This window comes from Somniosus microcephalus, chromosome 19, assembly GCF_052327205.1.
Source record: "Somniosus microcephalus isolate GS21.2 chromosome 19, FLI_Smic_1.0, whole genome shotgun sequence".
NCBI lineage: Eukaryota > Metazoa > Chordata > Chondrichthyes > Squaliformes > Somniosidae > Somniosus > Somniosus microcephalus.
Genome location: NC_141005.1, coordinates 78,256,009 through 78,279,177, shown reverse-complemented (window position 1 = coordinate 78,279,177; position 23,169 = coordinate 78,256,009). Strand labels below are relative to the sequence as shown.

At 50.0% G+C, this 23,169-nt stretch overlaps 1 protein-coding gene across 4 annotated transcripts in view; it reads left to right on the top strand.

Moving 5' to 3' along the window:
* Positions 1–23,169, top strand: part of med15 (mediator complex subunit 15) — a 146,674-nt gene that overhangs the window by 97,334 nt on the left and 26,171 nt on the right. For all 4 annotated transcript variants that reach the window (XM_085962083.1, XM_085962082.1, XM_085962080.1 and 1 more), the window contains 4 exons: positions 6,263–6,390; positions 19,599–19,733; positions 21,497–21,560; positions 22,690–22,756. In XM_085962083.1, coding sequence (XP_085818209.1) covers positions 6,263–6,390; positions 19,599–19,733; positions 21,497–21,560; positions 22,690–22,756 — 394 coding nt within the window. The remainder of the gene's footprint in view (positions 1–6,262; positions 6,391–19,598; positions 19,734–21,496; positions 21,561–22,689; positions 22,757–23,169) is intronic.

Sequence of the window (23,169 nt, the reverse complement as noted above, 5' to 3'; positions counted from 1 at the left end):
GGCTGATCCGATATCGCCCGTTTCACACTCGCCCAAAGTCACAATTACCCCAGAGATTCATGAAGAAATTGTCTTTCAATGTTTGCAACACAGATTTTTGTAAAGGGTGTGGAGGAGACGAAGGTGCAACAATTCAGGCATTACATGGCGAGGGGAATGGAGGGGGTGAGCACGGAGGGGATGCGATCCGTAAAGTTGAATGCAGAGTGGATTGGGTAGGATGTGGAGTGGACAGGTCATTGGTATTGAGGAGGGTGAGAGGGAATGGAAATGCACAATACCAGACCCTGAGAGAGGATTTGGAGATGTCCAAGATGAGGACAGATGTCTCACCAAAGTTCTGTGAGGAGAGTTCCAGAGGGGATTAACAGAGGCAGCAAATTCAGCAGTGGAAAGATCCTGGGGCAGGCTGTACTGGTGATCATGGATTAGGCTGGAATTTACAAGGCAAAGGATATTTTGGGAGTTAACCTCAGCTCCTATAACTTGAGAATACCAAGATATGGGCAACTGGCTGGGAAAGGAAGCGCATGCATTATAGGGGCGGGATGAGCATGAGCAAAGTTCCAAGGAGAAGTGAAAGAGGGGGTGACTTTAAGTTTGGAAGCACACATCTTAAGGTCTCCGCACAGCATCCAACACAGCGGGGGGGGCATACAACTTCCCTGCACTTTAACTGATCTCGGAGTGCTTGATGCCACTAAACAGAATCATTTTCAGTTTCCTATGTGTAACATTTGTCACTGAATTGGACTGGAAATATCATGTAATTTAAGGATAAAAGCTCTACTTGAGCTCTGCTTCAACCACAAAGAAGCCTGCTCATAATGCACATCTCAAAGAAGATTAAAAACTGTTAGTTACTGGGGAAACCACTTTGCTACATTAGATATAATTATGGGAAGATTATTTGTAATAGATATGACTTATTTAAAGTTCCATTTTACAGTGACAGATTTCAGGTGACTTGGGTTTCCTATGCCACCAGGTTAGGGGTTCAGAACCTCCGTTCAGTAACTAACTGGGGTCAGCTGCTTTCTAGCTGTAGTTGTGCGTTTCTCTCTTCGATCCATTTGACCCTGTTTTGACTCACCCCTCGCAGAATCGCAGAAACCCCACAGTGCAGATAAAGGCCATTTCGGCCCATTGAGCCTGCACCGACACATATCCCACCCGATCCCCGTAACCCCTACACCAACTCATATCCCACCCTATCCCCGCAACCCCACGTATTTAATCCCCCTAACACTAAGGGTCAATTTATCATAGCCAATCAACCTAACCCGCACATCTTTGGACTGTGGGAGGAAACCGGAGCACCCGGAGGAAACCCACGCAAACACGGGGAGAATGTGCAAACTCCACACAGACAGTCACCCGAGGCCGGATTCGAACCCAGGTCCCTGGCGCTGTGAGGCAACAGTGCTAACCACTATGCCACCGTGCACCCCTTATCTCAGTGAGCCTTGTCCGTACCAAAGGTGTGCACTGTCACTCTAGAGTTGGTTTCCTCCGGTTAAGTTTTTTGAGTAACAAAAAGTTTTAGCAAGTAACGCTTTAAAATCTTTTTCTAGTCCTGCACCAGTTGTGCTAGCTTTATCATGATTAATTCTGTTAAAGATCGACGATTCCTGTCCTCCTGGGACCTCTTTGCCACCACTCGGCGAGTCTTTGCTTAGCTTCTAATCAGTAACTGCTGTCTATAGAGAGGCGCCTCATTGCTGCAGCCCCACCTCAATCCCTTCCTTAGAGCATTCAACGGCTTCAGTCCCAATCGAGAATGTGTCTGCTCTCCTCAGACACCACTTCAGGCCACACAAGTAAGATACAGAAAGAGTGAGAGACAGCCTGTGAGTGAGTGCTCACCTTATCCGTTGTGTGGTGTAACCCCAAGCACCACCCTCCTTGGCTGCTTCCCATCAGTCCGTCATATGCTCTCTCGGCCTCTGTCTGCACAACAGAAGCTGTTTTTTTCCCTGTCACATTCTTTGCCTGTTCTCCCCAGTGACCTTGAACGAGATGCCTATTTTTGTCTCTCTTTGTCTCTCTCTTTTTTTCTTTTCCTTTCCTTTTCTTTTATTTCCTATCTTTCCTTTCCTTTCTATCCCCCTTCCAAAGGAAATCCGTAAGAGTGTGTGCAAGGCAGAAAAATATTTTTAAAAAGACAGAGAAAACATACTGAATACAATGCAGAAAAGTGAAAGGGGAAAACCTGGAACATCTTAAAGTTACATTGTCCCATAAATTCAAATTTTACTGAGTATAAAATCCATTAATACTCCATACAGATGAATTATTCAAATGAAAAAGGGATGAGTTGCATTTGGGTGTACATATTAACCTCAGTTGTTATTGGGATAGATGCCACCTGTTACACAGGCTGTTTCTCTCAGAATAGCCTGCCTCTAAAGCAGGCTCACTGCAGTGCTGCTTTTGGCATGAGGTGAAACCAAGTTCTGAATAGAGCCCTGACCTGCTCAAAACCTAGAAAATGCATTGTGGCTCTCTATCCCAAAGTTCTCTCGCCTCCTGTAGTACTTCCTGGACACACACAAAACAGCAGCACTGAAAGAGGAAGAACGAATGATGTATTTCTCCTGGTATTAAAAGCCCAGTAACGAGAATCCCCCACGCGATGACTAAATTAATTTATTTTCCATTCGTTCTCGGGCTGTGGGCGACATTGGTTCCAGTATTTATTGCCCATCCTTAGTTGCCCCAAAGCCATTGTGAGTCAGTCGCGCAGTATTGGACTGGAATCATGTCTAGTGCTGACCTGATGGGGGTGGCAGGCTCCCTTTCCTGAAGCACACGAGTGAACCCTGTGGGTTTTACACAATCCGGCAGCTTTCATGGTTGTTTTTTTCTGGTGCCAGCCCACAAGTGACCATATTTATTGAATTTAATTTCTCAAATTGCTGTGGTGGGATTTGAATAATAGAATCACGGAAATTTACGGCGCAGAAGGAGGCCATTCGGCCCATCGCGTCTGTGCCGGCCGAAAAAGAGCTCTCCAGCCTAATCCCACTTTCCAGCTCTTGGTCCGTAGCCCTGTAGGTTACCGCACTTCAAGTGCCTATCCAAGTACTTTTTAAATGCGATGAGGGTCTCTGCCTCTACCACCCTTTCAGGCAGTGAGTTCCAGACCCCCACCACCCTCTGGGTGAAAGAATTTCTCCTCAACTCCCCTTTAATCCTTCTACCAATTACTTTAAATCGATCTCCCCTGGTTATTGACTTCTCTGCTAAGGAAAATAGGTGCTTCCTATCTACTCTATCTAGGCCCCTCATAATTTTATACACCTCAATTAGGTCCCCCCTCAGCCTACTCTGTTCCAAAGAAAACAACCTTAGCCTATCCAATCTTTCCTCATAGCTAAAATTCTCCAGTCCTGGCAACATCAGTGTAACTCCTCTGTACCCTCTCTAGTGCAATCACATCTTTCCTGTAATGTGGTGACCAGAACTGCACGCAGTACTCTAGCTGTAGCCTAACTAGTGTTTGATACAGTTCTAGCAATACCTCCCTGCTCTTATATTCTATTCCTCGGCTAATAAAGGAAAGTATCCCGTAATTTTCTTAAACACCGTATCTACCTGTCCAGCTACCTTCAAGGATCAGTGGACATGCACTCCAAGAGCCCTCTGTTCCTTTACACTTCTCAGTATCCTACCATTTATTGTGTATTCACTTGCCTTGTTAGCCCTCCCCAAATGCATTACCTCACACTTCTCCGGATTGAATTCCATTTGCCACTTTTCTGCCCACCTGACCAGTCCATTGAAAGCTTCCTGCAGTCTACAGCTTTCTTCCTCACTATCAACCACACGGCCAATTTTTGTATCATCTGCAAACTTCTTAATCATGTCCCCTACATTGAAGCCCAAATCATTGATGTATACCACTTCCTTCAGAAGAATTGAGTAGCTGTTAATCCTGTAACTCCACCCTGCCCTTGAGAGTTGTGGTTCTCCGTCCTGGAGTGGAGCAGTGCCTCCCGGGCAAGCGTCCACTCGATGGCCCAGCTGCTGAGGGCAACATTCCCTGGAATAAAATACAAGGAAACAACCATTCCCCTTCAGAGGGTGAGCGGGCCTCGGGTACTGTTTGACTATTTAATCTGGGGTTAATCTGCAGTCAGAGCTGGTAGTCCAATTCCTCATCAGTCTGATTGTACGGACGCTCACGAGGCCCAAGACCTTCATGTGGATTGAGGTTGAGTTCTTTAGAGGTCCTGCCAGCTCATGTAAAGGTTAAGCCCTATTCAAACAGAGACTGACAAGTGTTTGGTACTGTTCCTTCTTCCTAGCTATTATCTGGCAGATATGGGACGTTCAGGCTCAGTCAAGGGATACTCCACGTGGTATGCTAATTGCAAAACTGACCCGTGGTTCAATCTTCATGTCTTTACGAACCCTTAGCGCCTGCGTCCGGGTTATGTGGATGGCTTGCGTTCTGGCAGCTTAAGTCTCAACCCAAACGAGGCCCTCTGCTCTGGGGCCAGCCGCCTCCTGTGTGGCGGATATGGAGTGAGGAGAAGGTACATGACTTACCTATCGGTTCACCTTTATTCCAGGTGACACGCTGCACTCGTACCCCGTCGTTCCTTTAAGCCTTTGCTTGGGAGGAGACTTGGGGCTTTGTAGCCAGAATGTGTCTGCTACTTTGTGGGAACAGGAGCAAGTCACATCATTAACATCAGAAAGACTTAAAGGGAGGTTGTCCTGATTCCACCCTCCTTAACATGGCCCACTCCTTGGCGTGTGGAAGTTGCCTCAGTTCAAAGAATGGATATGACCCTACCATGGTTTTCCCAGATACGATGGGAGTGACTGTTGAGCAATACAACAGGCAGGACAATTAACTTCTGTCTTTTTACTTGTAACTTTAGTTCAACACTCACCATACCAGTCCTATCCGACTGAGATAGGGTTTAGATTCAGACTGTCCCAACTCATATCTTCAAGCTCATGCTTTTGAGAGATTTTCCAAAACAAAATGATTAACTTTGAGGTTGTTTACCCCCAGTACCACAGACCAGACGTTACTGGGGGGAGGGGAGGGGGGTGGTAGATAATGCAACACTGGGGGATAAAAACTCAGGACTCTTGGAGAGAAGCAGCAGGAGAGACCGCTTCGGGGAATGGAGGTTATTTCGGAGCAGGACACCATCCTGGAGCGTCCTAACCCACCCGACCGAGCGCAACAGAAATGCAGGAAACTGGTGAAGTGCAAAAACAAGTTCTTTAAAATTCGTTTTTATGGGAGGTGGGCGTCGCTGGCAAGGCCGGTTATTTGTGTGTGTGTTGGTCTCTCTCACTCTCTCTCTCTGTCTCTTTTCATCTTTCTTTTGTCTTCCTCTCTCTCTTTTCCCCTCTCTCTCGCCCTCCTCTCTCTCGCCCTCCCTCTCTCTCGCCCTCCCTCTCTCTCGCCCCCCCTCTCTCTCGCCCCCCCTCTCTCTCGCCCCCCCTCTCTCTCGCCCCCCCTCTCTCTCGCCCCCCCCATCTCTCGCCCCCCCCCTCTATCTCTCGCCCCCCTCTGTTTTATCTGTGTATCTCTATCTTTGTGTGTATCTGTCTTTATTTTTTCTCCCTCTCCCTCCCTCTGTCTTTTCCCCATTTTCATTTTTACCAGACTGACAGGCTAATTTTGTTATTTTATTTAGTTTCTAACTTCTCAACCATTTCTGTACAAATTTCCTGGTCCTGCTCCTTCCACTAACCATGTGTCCCCCCCCCCCCCCCTCACCTTGCATTGCCCATCTGCCTGTGTTTGTGTACTTTAAGGCATATTCCCACACGAATGTGCAGTCGTTGCTGAGATCATTTGTTTCCCATCGTGCAAAGCTGCATGTATTGCAGACGAGACATTGCCTGTGCTGCTCTGCATTGTGGGAAACAGCAGCCTCCATTCCCACCATTATCTGCATGTCAGATTATTCATTGAGGCAGCCGAATGGGGGCAAGAGCTACAAGAAAGCAACCGAGCAGGGAGAGTGTGTTAGGAGCTGAGAGAGAGAGTAGCAAGAATGTTACTGCAGATGTTCCAGCTCAGTTTAACCACTTGTAGGAAAGCTGAAAACGTGTAACGCGTGAGGCACGTTCATTGTATTGGTTAATTGTTCTGAAACACAGAATGACCGTTCTTACTAATTCACTTTAAGTTCTGAACCAAGTATAAAATCTACTAGGATGCGAGATATTCTGGGATACAGCCACTGACTGTCTAAAAACAAACCAAAATCTGATTGATCTATTGCAGTTCTGGTCCCGCTCCATCCCCAAGTGCCTTCCTGCCAAGCCCGTCAGCACAGACAACACAGAGCCCAGCTGCAGCCCGGACACCCCAGAACTTCAGTGTCCCTTCCCCAGGCCCCCTCAACACTCCAGGTATGGTGTTTGCTAGTACCTAGGTAAGTGCTAGGGGGACAAGTAATAGTACCTGATGATAACAGTATTTCTAATTGTCTTGAGTACTCTCACCCTCCAACCCATTAACTGTTGCATGAAGGTGTTTTGGAATGGATTTGATGTGGACTGGCTGGGCTCTGGTGTTGGCGTCACCCACCTCCAAGCTGAGCCGGCAGGTTGCCTTCTGTTGAATTTTTCCCGCTGCTTTGAAAGAGCGGAGAAGATGGCTGTCAGCCACGTGTCGTTGGTGACGCCTCTGCGCCATTGAAACTCTCTGAGCAGCGGGAGACAGACGCGACCCACCGCCGGCCATCTGGACACCAGGCGGCTCTCCCGAGCGAGTGGGAGGCCTCGCTGTGCCCTCGGCAGTCGGTGCAAAGGCAGCATCGGAAGAGGCCTGAGATGACTGCTGGAAGCACGGAGATTGGAAAGAGATTTGGGAGCAGCAGGTGAAGACTCCGAGCAGCCCTCTCGCTGGGAAAGAGCAGCAGTTGGTTTATTTGGCCTGGTTTTTTTTGTTGTCCAGTTTGATTTCTGTCTGATAACTGAGGCACAGTGTGGTTGTTACTGTGTTTGTGATGGGTTTTTTCCAGTGTTCCAACAGTCCTACAGTGATGGTGCTTGACTCATGGTGGTGTCTGGTTCCAGGGGTGCCAATAACTCTATAGCATTAGCACGCGATTCAACCATGAAGGGGCTAGCCTGTTCTTCGTCCTTGCCCAACCTGTATCTTCCATCACAGGATAGTGATCAGCAGCAAGACCATGGGCGAGGATTCTTCTTCTCCCCTCCCGTTCCCAGCCCGGGACACTATACCACCTCTACTGATGCCCTAGCTAAAATCAACTAACTCGGCACCGACCTGAGATCGTAAGAACATAAGAAATAGGAGCAGGAGTAGGCCCTTCGAGCCGGCCCCGCCATTCAATGAGATCATGGCTGATCCAGCACAACTCCGTTCACCGGCCCTATCGCCATATCCCTTGATGCCTTTACTAGTCAGAAATCTATTGACTTCTGTTTTGAATATACCCAATGATTGAGCCTCCACAGCCCTCTGAGGTAGAGAATTCCAAAGATTCACCACCCTCTGAGTGAAGAAATTTCTTCTCATCTCAGTCCTGAATGGCCGACCCTTTATCCTGAGGCTGTGGCCCCTGGTTCTAGACTCCCCAGCCAAGGGAAACATTCTCCCAGCATTCATCCTATCAAGCCCTGTAATAATTTTGTATGCTTCAATGAGATCCCCTCTCATTCTTCTGAATTCAAGAGAATATAGGCCTAGTTTACTCAATCTCTTCTCATACAACAGTCCCGCTATCCCAGGAATCAATCTCGTGAACCTTCGTTGCACTCCCTCTATGGCAAGTATATCCTTCCTTTGGTAAGGAGACCAAAATTGTACACAGTACTCCAGGTGTGGTCTCACCAAGGCCCTATATAATTGGAGAAGACTTCTTTACTCCTGTACTCAAATCCTCTTGTAATGAAGGCCAGCATACCGTTTGCCTTCCTAATGGCTTGCTGCACCTGCACATTCACTTTAAGTGACTCAGCTACAAGGACACCCAGGCCCCTTTGAGCATCTGCATTCCCCAATCTTTCACCATTTAGGAAATACTCTGCCTTTGTTTTTTCTATCAAAGTGGATAACTTTACATTTATCCACATTATATTCCATCTGCCATGACCTGGCGCTTTGTTCTGTGCTGCACAGACTGATGCTTTTACCCACAGGGCCACTGGGGGGAGCCTGTTTTCTCGATTATGAACAAAACTTTTCTTCTGAAGGGTAACGGGAGCTATAGCACCCCCCCAATCCTCTCATCCCCCCTCGCGCCCGCGCCCCCCCATCCTCTCCTGGGTTTCTTGAGGATATTTCCACAAGCTGTTGAGACGAGGTCAATTGCAAATTTCAAAACTGAGATTGATAGATATTTATTGGGTAAGGGTATTAAGGGATGTGGAACCAAGGCAGGTAAATGGAGTTGACATACAGATCAGCCATGATCGAATTGACTGGCGGAACAGGCTCGAGGAGCTGAATGGCCTCCTCCTGCTCCTATGTTCACAGAAAGAAATCACAGAAACCCCACAGTGCAGATAGAGGCCATTTCGGCCCATCGAGCCTGCACCGACACATATCCCACCCGATCCCCGTAACCCCACGTATTTAATCCCCCTAACACTAAGGGGTCAATTTATCACAGCCAATCATCCTAACCCGCACATCTTTTGGACTGTGGGAGGAAACCGGAGCACCCGGAGGAAACCCACGCAAACACGGGGAGAATGTGCAAACTCCACACAGACAGTCGCCCGAGGCCGGATTCGAACCCGGGTCCCTGGCGCTGTGAGGCAACAGTGCTAACCACTATGCCACCGTGCTGCCCTCAAACAGGGAAGAACGAAGAAAAACAACTTGCATTTGAACAAACTCAGGATGTCCGAAGTGTTTCACAGCCACAAATGACCCTTTGAAGTGCAGCCACTGTTGCGGCGCAGGTAGACACAGCAGCCAGTTCATGCACAGCAAGCTCCCAAAAAAAGCACGAGAGATGCATAACCAGCTGATCGTCTATTGGTGGTGTTGATTGAGGGAGGAATGTTAGTGGGAATGGAGCAATTGATTACACAGTGCGAGTACCTGGGAGTGATAGATTACACAGAGCGGGTACCTGGGAGTGATTGATTACACAGAGAGCAGGTACCTGGGAGTGATTGATTACACAGAGAGCGGGTACCTGGGAGTGATTGATTACACAGAGAGCGGGTACCTGGGAGTGATTGATTACACAGAGCGAGTACCTGGGAGTGATTGATTACACAGAGAGCGGGTACCTGGGAGTGATTGATTACACAGAGCGAGTACCTGGGAGTGATTGATTACACAGAGCGGGTACCTGGGAGTGATTGATTACACAGAGCGGGTACCTGGGAGTGATTGATTACACAGAGCGAGTACCTGGGAGTGATTGATTACACAGAGCGAGTACCTGGGAGTGATTGATTACACAGAGAGCGGGTACCTGGGAGTGATTGATTACACAGAGCGAGTACCTGGGAGTGATTGATTACACAGAGAGCGGGTACCTGGGAGTGATTGATTACACAGAGCGGGTACCTGGGAGTGATTGATTACACAGAGAGCGGGTACCTGGGAGTGATTGATTACACAGAGCGGGTACCTGGGAGTGATTGATTACACAGAGAGCGGGTACCTGGGAGTGATTGATTACACAGAGCGAGTACCTGGGAGTGATTGATTACACAGAGCGGGTACCTGGGAGTGATTGATTACACAGAGCGGGTACCTGGGAGTGATTGATTACACAGAGCGAGTACCTGGGAGTGATTGATTACACACAGAGCGGGTACCTGGGAGTGATTGATTACAGAGAGCGGGTACCTGGGAGTGATTGATTACACAGAGCGGGTACCTGGGAGTGATTGATTACACAGAGCGGGTACCTGGGAGTGATTGATTACACAGAGCGGGTACCTGGGAGTGATTGATTACACAGAGCGGGTACCTGGGAGTGATTGATTACACAGAGCGGGTACCTGGGAGTGATTGATTACACAGAGAGCAGGTACCTGGGAGTGATTGATTACACAGAGAGCAGGTACCTGGGAGTGATTGATTACACAGAGAGCGGGTACCTGGGAGTGATTGATTACACAGAGCGGGTACCTGGGAGTGATTGATCACACAGAGCGGGTACCTGGGAGTGATTGATTACACAGAGCGGGTACCTGGGAGTGATTGATTACACAGAGAGCAGGTACCTGGGAGTGATTGATTACACAGAGAGCAGGTACCTGGGAGTGATTGATTACACAGAGAGCGGGTACCTGGGAGTGATTGATTACACAGAGAGCAGGTACCTGGGAGTGATTGATTACACAGAGAGCAGGTACCTGGGAGTGATTGATTACACAGAGAGCGGGTACCTGGGAGTGATTGATTACACAGAGAGCAGGTACCTGGGAGTGATTGATTACACAGAGAGCGGGTACCTGGGAGTGATTGATTACACAGAGAGCGGGTACCTGGGAGTGATTGATTACACAGAGCGGGTACCTGGGAGTGATTGATTACACAGAGAGCGGGTACCTGGGAGTGATTGATTACACAGAGAGCGGGTACCTGGGAGTGATTGATTACACAGAGCGAGTACCTGGGAGTGATTGATTACACAGAGAGCGGGTACCTGGGAGTGATTGATTACACAGAGCGGGTACCTGGGAGTGATTGATTACACAGAGCGAGTACCTGGGAGTGATTGATTACACAGAGCGGGTACCTGGCAGTGATTGATTACACAGAGAGCGGGTACCTGGGAGTGATTGATTACACAGAGAGCGGGTACCTGGGAGTGATTGTGTAATCAATCACTCCCAGATACCCGCTCTCTGTGTAATCAGAGAGCGGGTATCTGGGAGTGATTGATTACACAGAGAGCGGGTACCTGGGAGTGATTGATTACACAGAGAGCGAGTACCTGGGAGTGATTGATTACACACAGAGCGGGTACCTGGGAGTGATTGATTACACAGAGCGAGTACCTGGGAGTGATTGATTACACAGAGCGAGTACCTGGGAGTGATTGATTACACAGAGCGAGTACCTGGGAGTGATTGATTACACAGAGCGGGTACCTGGGAGTGATTGATTACACAGAGCGGGTACCTGGGAGTGATTGATTACACAGAGCGAGTACCTGGGAGTGATTGATTACACAGAGAGCGGGTACCTGGGAGTGATTGATTACACAGAGCGGGTACCTGGGAGTGATTGATTACACAGAGAGCGATGACCTGGGAGTGATTGATTACACAGAGCGAGTACCTGGGAGTGATTGATTACACAGAGAGCGGGTACCTGGGAGTGATTGATTACACAGAGCGGGTACCTGGGAGTGATTGATTACACAGAGCGAGTACCTGAGAGTGATTGATTACACAGAGCGGGTACCTGGGAGTGATTGATTACACACATAGCGGGTACCTGGGAGTGATTGATTACACAGAGCGAGTACCTGGGAGTGATTGATTACACAGAGAGCGGGTACCTGGGAGTGATTGATTACACAGAGCGAGTACCTGGGAGTGATTGATTACACAGAGAGCGATGACCTGGGAGTGATTGATTACACAGAGAGCAGGTACCTGGGAGTGATTGATTACACAGAGAGCGGGTACCTGGGAGTGATTGATTACACAGAGCGAGTACCTGGGAGTGATTGATTACACAGAGAGCGATGACCTGGGAGTGATTGATTACACAGAGAGCAGGTACCTGGGAGTGATTGATTCCACAGAGCAGGTACCTGGGAGTGATTGATTACACAGAGCGAGTACCTGGGAGTGATTGATTACACAGAGCGGGTACCTGGGAGTGATTGATTACACAGAGTGGGTACCTGAGAGTGATTGATTACACAGAGCGGGTACCTGAGAGTGATTGATTACACAGAGTGGGTACCTGGGAGTGATTGATTACACAGAGCGGGTACCTGAGAGTGATTGATTACACAGAGTGGGTACCTGGGAGTGATTGATTACACAGAGCGGGTACCTGGGAGTGATTGATTACACAGAGCGGGTACCTGGGAGTGATTGATTACACAGAGAGCGAGTACCTGGGAGTGATTGATTACACAGAGCGAGTACCTGGGAGTGATTGATTACACACAGAGCGGGTACCTGGGAGTGATTGATTACACAGAGCGGGTACCTGGGAGTGATTGATTACACAGAGCGGGTACCTGGGAGTGATTGATTACACAGAGCGGGTACCTGGGAGTGATTGATCACACAGAGAGCGGGTACCTGGGAGTGATTGATTACACAGAGCGAGTACCTGGGAGTGATTGATTACACAGAGCGAGTACCTGGGAGTGATTGATTACACAGAGCGGATACCTGGGAGTGATTGATTACACAGAGCGGGTACCTGGGAGTGATTGATTACACAGAGAGCGGGTACCTGGGAGTGATTGATTACACAGAGCGGGTACCTGGGAGTGATTGATCACACAGAGCGGGTACCTGGGAGTGATTGATCACACAGAGCGGGTACCTGGGAGTGATTGATTACACAGAGCAGGTACCTGGGAGTGATTGATTACACAGAGCGAGTACCTGGGAGTGATTGATTACACAGAGAGCGGGTACCTGGGAGTGATTGATTACACAGAGAGCGAGTACCTGGGAGTGATTGATTACACAGAGCGGGTACCTGGGAGTGATTGATTACACAGAGAGCGAGTACCTGGGAGTGATTGATTACACAGAGAGCGAGTACCTGGGAGTGATTGATTACACAGAGCAGGCACCTGGGAGTGATTGATTACACAGAGAGCGGGTACCTGGGAGTGATTGATTACACAGAGCGGGTACCTGGGAGTGATTGATTACACAGAGCGGGTACCTGGGAGTGATTGATTACACAGAGCGAGTACCTGGGAGTGATTGATTACACAGAGCGGGTACCTGGGATTGATTGATTACACAGAGAGCGAGTACCTGGGAGTGATTGATTACACAGAGCGGGTACCTGGGAGTGATTGATTACACAGAGCAGGCACCTGGGAGTGATTGATTACACAGAGCGAGTACCTGGGAGTGATTGATTACACAGAGAGCGAGTACCTGGGAGTGATTGATTACACATAGAGTGAGTACCTGGGAGTGATTGATTACACAGAGCGAGTACCTGGGAGTGATTGATTACACAGAGAGCGGGTACCTGGGAGTGATTGATTACACAGAGCGAGTACCTGGGAGTGATTGATTACACAGAGAGCGAGTACCTGGGAGTGATTGATTACACAGAGCAAGTACCTGGGAGTGATTGATTACACAGAGCGAGTACCTGGGAGTGATTGATTACACAGAGAGCAGGTACCTGGGAGTGATTGATTACACAGAGAGCGAGTACCTGGGAGTGATTGATTACACAGAGCGAGTACCTGGGAGTGATTGATTACACAGAGAGCAGGTACCTGGGAGTGATTGATTACACAGAGCGGGTACCTGGGAGTGATTGATTACACAGAGAGCGAGTACCTGGGAGTGATTGATTACACAGAGAGCGGGTACCTGGGAGTGATTGATTACACAGAGCGAGTACCTGGGAGTGATTGATTACACAGAGAGCGGGTACCTGGGAGTGATTGATTACACAGAGCGAGTACCTGGGAGTGATTGATTACACAGAGCGAGTACCTGGGAGTGATTGATTACACAGAGAGCAAGTACCTGGGAGTGATTGATTACACGGAGAGCAGGTACCTGGGAGTGATTGATTACACAGAGAGCGGGTACCTGGGAGTGATTGATTACACAGAGCGGGTACCTGGGAGTGATTGATTACACAGAGCGGGTACTTGGGAGTGATTGATTACACAGAGCGGGTACCTGGGAGTGATTGATTACACAGAGCGAGTACCTGGGAGTGATTGATTACACAGAGAGCGAGTACCTGGGAGTGATTGATTACACAGAGCGGGTACCTGGGAGTGCTTGATTACACAGAGAGCGAGTACCTGGGAGTGATTGATTACACAGAGCGAGTACCTGGGAGTGATTGATTACACAGAGAGCGGGTACCTGGGAGTGATTGATTACACAGAGAGCGGGTACCTGGGAGTGATTGATTACACAGAGCGAGTACCTGGGAGTGATTGATTACACAGAGCAGGTACCTGGGAGTGATTGATTACACAGAGCGAGTACCTGGGAGTGATTGATTACACAGAGCAGGTACCTGGGAGTGATTGATTACACAGAGCAGGTACCTGGGAGTGATTGATTACACAGAGAGCGGGTACCTGGGAGTGATTGATTACACAGAGCGAGTACCTGGGAGTGATTGATTACACAGAGCAGGTACCTGGGAGTGATTGATTACACAGAGCGAGTACCTGGGAGTGATTGATTACACAGAGCGAGTACCTGGGAGTGATTGATTACACAGAGAGCGATGACCTGGGAGTGATTGATTACACAGAGAGCGAGTACCTGGGAGTGATTGATTACACAGAGAGCGATGACCTGGGAGTGATTGATTACACAGAGAGCGGGTACCTGGGAGTGATTGATTACACAGAGCGGGTACCTGGGAGTGATTGATTACACAGAGCGAGTACCTGGGAGTGATTGATTACACAGAGCGAGTACCTGGGAGTGATTGATTACACAGAGAGCGGGTACCTGGGAGTGATTGATTACACAGAGAGCGGGTACCTGGGAGTGATTGATTACACAGAGCGGGTACCTGGGAGTGATTGATTACACAGAGCGGGTACCTGGGAGTGATTGATTACACAGAGCGAGTACCTGGGAGTGATTGATTACACAGAGCAGGTACCTGGGAGTGATTGATTACACAGAGCGAATACCTGGGAGTGATTGATTACACAGAGCGAGTACCTGGGAGTGATTGATTACACAGAGCGGGTACCTGGGAGTGATTGATTACACAGAGAGCGGGTACCTGGGAGTGATTGATTACACAGAGCGGGTACCTGGGAGTGATTGATTACACAGAGCGAGTACCTGGGAGTGATTGATTACACAGAGAGCGAGTACCTGGGAGTGATTGATTACACAGAGCAGGTACCTGGGAGTGATTGATTACACAGAGCGGGTACCTGGGAGTGATTGATTACACAGAGCGGGTACCTGGGAGTGATTGATTACACAGAGCGGGTACCTGGGAGTGATTGATTACACAGAGCGGGTACCTGGGAGTGATTGATTACACAGAGCGAGTACCTGGGAGTGATTGATTACACAGAGAGCGGGTACCTGGGAGTGATTGATTACACAGAGCGGGTACCTGGGAGTGATTGATTACACAGAGCGGGTACCTGGGAGTGATTGATTACACAGAGCGGGTACCTGGGAGTGATTGATTACACAGAGAGCGGGTACCTGGGAGTGATTGATTACACAGAGAGCGGGTACCTGGGAGTGATTGATTACACAGAGCGAGTACCTGGGAGTGATTGATTACACAGAGAGCGGGTACCTGGGAGTGATTGATTACACAGAGAGCGAGTACCTGGGAGTGATTGATTACACAGAGCGAGTACCTGGGAGCGATTGATTACACAGAGCGGATACCTGGGAGTGATTGATTACACACAGAGCAGGTACCTGGGAGTGATTGATTACACAGAGCGGATACCTGGGAGTGATTGATTACACAGAGAGCAGGTACCTGGGAGTGATTGATTACACAGAGCGGGTACCTGGGAGTGATTGATTACACAGAGCGGGTACCTGGGAGTGATTGATTACACAGAGCGGGTACCTGGGAGTGATTGATTACACAGAGCGGGTACCTGGGAGTGATTGATTACACAGAGCGAGTACCTGGGAGTGATTGATTACACACAGAGCAGGTACCTGGGAGTGATTGATTACACAGAGCGGATACCTGGGAGTGATTGATTACACAGAGAGCAGGTACCTGGGAGTGATTGATTACACAGAGCGGGTACCTGGGAGTGATTGATTACACAGAGCGGGTACCTGGGAGTGATTGATTACACAGAGCGAGTACCTGGAAGTGATTGATTACACAGAGCGGGTACCTGGGAGTGATTGATTACACAGAGAGCGGGTACCTGGGAGTGACTGATTACACAGAGAGCGGGTACCTGGGAGTGATTGATTACACAGAGCGGATACCTGGGAGTGATTGATTACACATAGTATTATCAGTGTCTGGTTGAGATAGTATAAACGTTGATTTGGACTATGTTTACCTCCTGGCTGGGTAGTGACCTGATTATGAAGTCAGGTGTTGGTGTACAGCACCTTTCTTCAGCTTGGGGGGCTGGTGGTGAGGGAAAGTGATTCATTGAGTGCAGGGCTGTTATTTGTGGTGTAGGTGTAGTTACATGTGACGTCTTTGTCATGGTCTCATGAGCATTTGCTTTCCTCCATTCCTCTTGTGAATGTAGTGACTCCTTGTTGGAAACACTCCCACGGCCAGTGGTCGCCCTCTATCACTGTGTCTTAGTGGTCATTGTTTAGGTGTTTGTCCCAGCACTGAATGTTGGCAGGCCGTCTGACTGGAGGGCATCACAACTGAGCTTAGTCCTGTCCCCTCACAACATCTACACTTGCACATTCAGACTGGACAGAGATCAGCACAGACTGGAGATTGGACCTGGGTCCATCCTATCTGTGGATCAGCTACTCCGTGGATGGACTCGCTGAGCCTCTGCAAGAGGTTGGCCGGTTCCGTCTTCATATGAAAAGTGTTCGGGTCCCACATTTATTCAGTGCTGTGTTCACCAATCTCGGCTGAATCTGCAGTAGGGGAGATCTTGGGCTGAGTAAGATCAGCCAGGGGTTCTGCTCCTGATTACTATCCAGGGATTCCCATTGCATGGTGCTTATGTGTCGACATGATGTGACGTCAGGATCGGGAATGGTTGTGATGCCTGCTTAACCCCCTGCTCGGATAGCCTCCACCATCTGAATGGCCCCTTTAGTAAAGTATCGGAGGGCTGTTGACATTCGTGGAACTGTGCCCCAGTGAGAGTCAGCACCTTCAGGAGCTGTACCCCAGTGAGAGTCAGCACCTTCAGGAACTGTACCCCAGTGAGAGTCAGCACCTTCAGGAACTGTACCCCAGTGAGAGTCAGCACCTTCAGGAACTGTACCCCAGTGAGAGTCAGCACCTTCAGGAACTGTACCCCAGTGAGAGTCAGCACCTTCAGGAACTGTACCCCAGTGAGAGTCAGCACCTTCAGGAACTGTACCCCAGTGAGAGTCAGCACCTTCAGGAACTGTACCCCAGTGAGAGTCAGTACCTTCAGGAACTGTACCCCAGTGAGAGTCAGCACCTTCAGGAACTGTACCCCAGTGAGAGTCAGCACCTTCAGGAACTGTACCCCAGTGAGAGTCAGCACCTTCAGGAACTGTACCCCAGTGAGAGTCAGCACCTTCAGGAACTGTACCCCAGTGAGAGTCAGCACCTTCAGGAACTGTACCCCAGTGAGAGTCAGCACCTTCAGGAACTGTACCCCAGTGAGAGTCAGCACCTTCAGGAACTGTACCCCAGTGAGAGTCAGCACCTTCAGGGACTGTACCCCAGTGAGAGTCAGCACCTTCAGGAACTGAACCCCAGTGAGAGTCAGTACCTTCAGGAACTGTACCCCAGTGAGTGTCAGCACCTTCAGGAACTGTACCCCAGTGAGAGTCAGCACCTTCAGGAACTGTACCCCAGTGAGAGTCAGCACCTTCAGGGCAGGAACTGGTTTGAGTTCAAAGCGGTGCCTATATGACCGTGAGCTTGGAACATTGCCTTGCAGAAACTTTGACCGGGTTAGTGTTTGTGTCGGTATCAACGATTAATTCTTTTCAAATTATGGAATAAAGAAAGAACTTGCATTGATATAGCGCCTTTCACATCGTCCGGACGTGCATAAGCACTGGACTGCCAATGAAGTACTTTCACAGCAATGGTCACTGTTGGAAACTATGGAAACATGGCAACCAATTTGTGCACAGTAAGGTCCCACAAACAACAAAGAGATAAATAGCAAGGTAACCTATTTTGATGGTGATGGTTGAGAGACGCATGTTCGCCAGGACACCAGGAGAAGTTCCCTGGAATAGTACCATAGGATACCAGTCCTCGGTGAGTTTCTCTGTACTGGAGCAGGCACCATCGCTCGTTGAGTCTATACCGGAGCTGACACCAGCGCTCGGTGGGTCTGTACCAGAGCAGACACCAGCGCTCGGTGACTCTGTACCAGAGATAACACCATCGCTCGGTGCGTCTCTCTGTACAGGAGCTGACACCAGCGCCCGGTGAGTCTGTACCGCAGCAGACACCAGTGCTCGGTGAGTCTACTGGAGCAGACGCCAGCACTCGGTGACTCTGTACCGGAGCAGACGCCAGCGCTCGGTGACTCTGTACCAGAGCAGACACCAGCGCTCGGTGACTCTGTACCGGAGCAGACACCAGCGCTCGGTGACTCTACTGTAGCAGACACCAGCGCTCGGTGAGTCTCTCTGTACCGGAGCAGACACCAGCGCTCGGTGACTCTGTACCGGAGCAGACACCAGCGCTCGGTGAGTCTGTACCGGAGCAGATGCCAGCGCCAGCGCTCGATGACTCTGTACCGGAGCAGACACCAGCGCTCGGTGAGTCTGTGCCGGAGCAGACACCAGCGCTCGGTGACTCTGTACCGGAGCAGACACCAGCGCTCGGTGACTCTGTACCGGAGCAGGCACCAGCGCTCGGTGACTCTGTACCGGAGCAGACACCAGCGCTCGGTGACTCTGTACCGGAGCAGGCACCAGCGCTCGGTGACTCTGTACCGGAGCAGACACCAGCGCTCGGTGACTCTGTACCGGAGCAGACACCAGCGCTCGGTGACTCTGTACCGGAGCAGACACCAGCGCTCGGTGACTCTGTACCGGAGCAGACACCAGCGCTCGGTGACTCTGTACCGGAGCAGACACCAGCGCTCGGTGACTCTGTACCGGAGCAGACACCAGCGCTCGGTGACTCTGTACCGGAGCAGGCACCAGCGCTCGGTGACTCTGTACCGGAGCAGGCACCAGCGCTCGGTGACTCTGTACCGGAGCAGGCACCAGCGCTCGGTGACTCTGTACCGGAGCAGACACCAGCGCTCGGTGACTCTGTACCGGAGCAGGCACCAGCGCTCGGTGACTCTGTACCGGAGCAGACACCAGCGCTCGGTGACTCTGTACCGGAGCAGGCACCAGCGCTCGGTGACTCTGTACCGGAGCAGGCACCAGCGCTCGGTGACTCTGTACCGGAGCAGGCACCAGCGCTCGGTGACTCTGTACCGGAGCAGGCACCAGCGCTCGGTGACTCTGTACCGGAGCAGGCACCAGCGCTCGGTGACTCTGTACCGGAGCAGACACCAGCGCTCGGTGACTCTGTACCGGAGCAAACACCAGCGCTCGGTGAGTCTGTACCGGAGCAGGCACCAGCTCTCAGGCATTTGCCGTCCTTGCTGGTGAGCTAACAATTGTGCCGGTTTCCGAGTCCAGCTGTACGTTTAATGTGTATCAGAAACTTTACTGTGTATGGGGAAAACTGTTGGTGTGTTTTGATGTCAGTTCTTACATTGGTTTATAAAGTCTGCGGAATCCAAGCTGAGTGACCTCCTTTGGTGTTGCAGTGAATCCTGGCTCAGTTCCAAGCCCAGCTGGTCGGACACAGACTGAGGAGCAGCAGTACCTGGACAAACTGAAGCAGCTGTCCAAATATATCGACCCTCTGAGGCGGATGATCAACAAAATAGACAAAAATGAAGGTGAGTTTTAACAGCTGATAGCTGACCTCATGTTATTCCCCAGCGATTGGGATCAGATCCCAGTCTTTAGATCTGGAGCAGCCTGTATATCGGAGGCTTCCTCACATAAGTCACCTCAAGTTGGTGGTTTCTTTCAACACTGCAGAGGGGCCCTAGCCTGGATTTGTAGCCAGCCTTTTCCTCCCAGTTTACTATCACGTAATAAAAGTTTTGAGTCGATTGTTAGGTTTGAGTTATTTACCTTAAAATCTTCCCGGACGGCTGCGTGTGTAATAGAGCGGGAGGGTCCAGTTTCCATTTGCAGTCTGTGCTGAGTTAGCTGACCCCAGCCAGGGCAGATCTGGACCTACAATTGGCCTCGGTGCCCTTGGCCCAGGGACGGGAGAACGCAGTCAGGGTTCCCTCTCCTGTTCGCTATCCATTCATTGCTGCTGGCCAGTGCACCTGCATGTGGACCCCATGTGTAGAAGGGATTGGACAGTTTAAAAAAAAAAAAAATTAATTCCCAGGATGTGGGCGTTGCTGCCCACATTTATTGCTCATCCCTAGCTGCCCTGAGAAGGTGGTGGTGAGCCGCCGCCTTGAACCGCTGGTAGCTTGCTCGGGCACTTCAGAGGGCAGTTAAGAGTCAACCACGTTGATGTGGGACTGGAGTCACGTATAGTCCAGACTGGGTAAGGACAGCAGATTTCCTTCCCTAAAGGACATTAGTGAACCAGATGGGTTTATGGTCACTTTTACTGACACCAGCTTTTGATTTCCAGATTATTTTAACTGAATAGGGTGCGCTGCTGCTCTTGCTGTGAGGCAGAGTCAGTGCGCTCACAATGGCTGTTCCTCCCTGATTGTTGAACTTGTCTCAAGTACTCCAGATCTGCATCCCGTGCATCATTTATTTTCAGTCATCTCAACCAGCAAACACACAGGGATCCACCTTCAATATCTTCGCCCTCTTACAACAGAGGAGGGGTCACCTTACGCAACTGTCTTGGGGCTGACTCGGATTCATCCTGTACACGAGTGGACTTTCTCTGCTTCATGCAGCCAGTGGGTGGTGATAGAGCAGAATGTCGCTGTTCATTCCCATCTGCACTCTGCTCTAAGTGCAGCATCTCAAATGATGCGTGACCTGAGCTACTCTGAGGATCGGGAGGGATGCCCGCCCGCCCGCCATCTCCTTTGCGTTGCTCCTCACTGTCCACTCACTACGCGCCGTGAAACAGCAACAACTATTTGCAATTGCATAGCACCTTTTTAACGTAAAAAACCCGTCCGGGGGCCTTTCACAGGAGTGCGGACACGGAGTGATGGTAAAGGAGAACGACAAACAAGGAAGGTTTTGCGGAGGTTTTTAAAGGTGGGAGGGAATCAGCAAAGCCGAGGGATTTACGGAGAGGGTTGCAGAGATGGGGGAGTGGAGGTGGGGTTTGGACCCTGCAGCACTCTCGACTTCTGCCCTGGCTGAGAGCAGCTAACTCACCGTGAATCGGTAATGGATTCTGGGGCATTCCAGGTCTGTCAGACTGAGCACCTGCTGGGTCTTCGGAAGAATTGTGGCCATGATTTTTATGTCGTCGTACGAGTACAGGCACCTCGGGTGAGCCCAGTGCTTATGGTCAAGGTGCCTTGTTCGGCCGTTCGCTGTACTCGATGGTTGTATTGTGATTCCACCTTCATGTTACAGTTATTGTAAATGCTAATGCCATTGTCACATGGCTCTGAAGTAAACATTTCTAACAGACTAACCGCTCTGTGTATTACAGACAGAAAGAAAGATCTAAGTAAGATGAAGAGCCTGCTGGACATCCTCACTGACCCTAACAAGCGGTATGACATCTATTGTACTGACATGTAGAGATGATGGTGTTTGTAGATTGAGACTACCTCTCTTGACTGTATTCTCTGTTCCTTGGTTCACACTAGATGATAGACAAAGCCACAATCTCATGAAATTAGCAAGATAGGAACAGGAGGAGGCCATTCAGTCCCTCAAGCCTGTTCCGTCCTTCAACTAGATCATGGCTGATCTTCACCTCGACTCCATTTATCCACCTTGCTCCAAATCGCTTGACATCCTTACCTAACAAAAATGTATCTACCTCTCAATCTTGAACGCTCCATTTGTCCCAGCATCCACAGTATTTTGGCTCAAGCCTCCCTTTGGCACTTGCACCATCCCCGGTCAGCAGTTCCCAAGGGCCCACCTGCATTGCTGCCATCCTGAAGTGTTGAGTGGAGCCCCGCAGGGGGTCAGTGCTTGGACGCCTGAGGCCAGCTTTTCCTCTTGGCTTTGCCTGGGAATTGCCCGTGTGTGTGCAGGGCTACTGGTGGAGTTTAACCAAGTAAAACCCCGCAGCTTACCAGAGCTGCTTACCCATCTAGGACCACCCTACCTGTTGGGGAATTTGCTTGCAGGGTTAGCTGAAGCCGAATGGGAAGACTCCCAGCGACAGGCCTGTTCTCCAGGTCCCATTAGTAGTTGGGTTGGCTGGACAAACATCCACAATGCCTTGGAGTACTGCAGACCTGCCTGGCTCAGGCTGGATTACCAAGTCTTGCCATAGAGGGTTGATTTGGTTATAAGCTTCCATCACCAGCTAAGTCACCTTAGAGACACCTCAACGCCAAAGTGACTCTGATGATTTCATTACCCCCTCCCCCCCCCCCCCAGGAAGGTTGTCTCCAGTTGGTTGATGGACAACTGGGTATGAGCCTTTGCCAGGTGGACTGTAGATCCCAGGGGTTCCTCACGCGTGATGTGCAGAGCAACACACCTCGGCATAAAATGTCAGTGCGTTGCCACCATCTCAGGACACGCACATGTTACACCGAATGGTGCTTCCCCCACTTAGAAGTTCAGAGATTCAGCAGTAGGTGCTTTGCCTTTCTCCAACTCAATTATGGTAAGCAGTGATATTAAAGGGGTGATTCCATCTGATCTGGTTTATTTTCACAGATGTTCTTTGGCAACTCTCCAAAAGTGTGAAATTGCTTTGGAAAAGCTGAAGAATGACATGGCTGTGGTGAGTTGTACCGTTCGGTGTAATAACCAGAGAGCTTCAGTATTTTCTTTCCCAGTTTTCACCCTTCTGCGGACTCTGATTCTCGTTTGAGTTCGGGTCCCACGGGCACCGGTCATGTTCTGGTACCTTGCTCACGTACCCCTTCTTCACTTGCCAGTCTGGTCATTGGGTGCCGGCAACTATTCAACTGTGGTGGGCATCCCAGCCCAGCCCCATCTGTCTTCGCCCAGCATCCCCACACACAGGGACAGGAGTAAGCCATTCAGCCCCTCGAGCCTGTTCCGCCATTCATACATATTCTACCAGGAGTCGCCGGATAGTGATCAGGAGCGGGACCCTGGCTGGAATTTATTCTCCTTGTTCCTAACCTGGCCCCTAAGGCTGAATGTAGCAGCGCTACTCCTCCTGTGGCT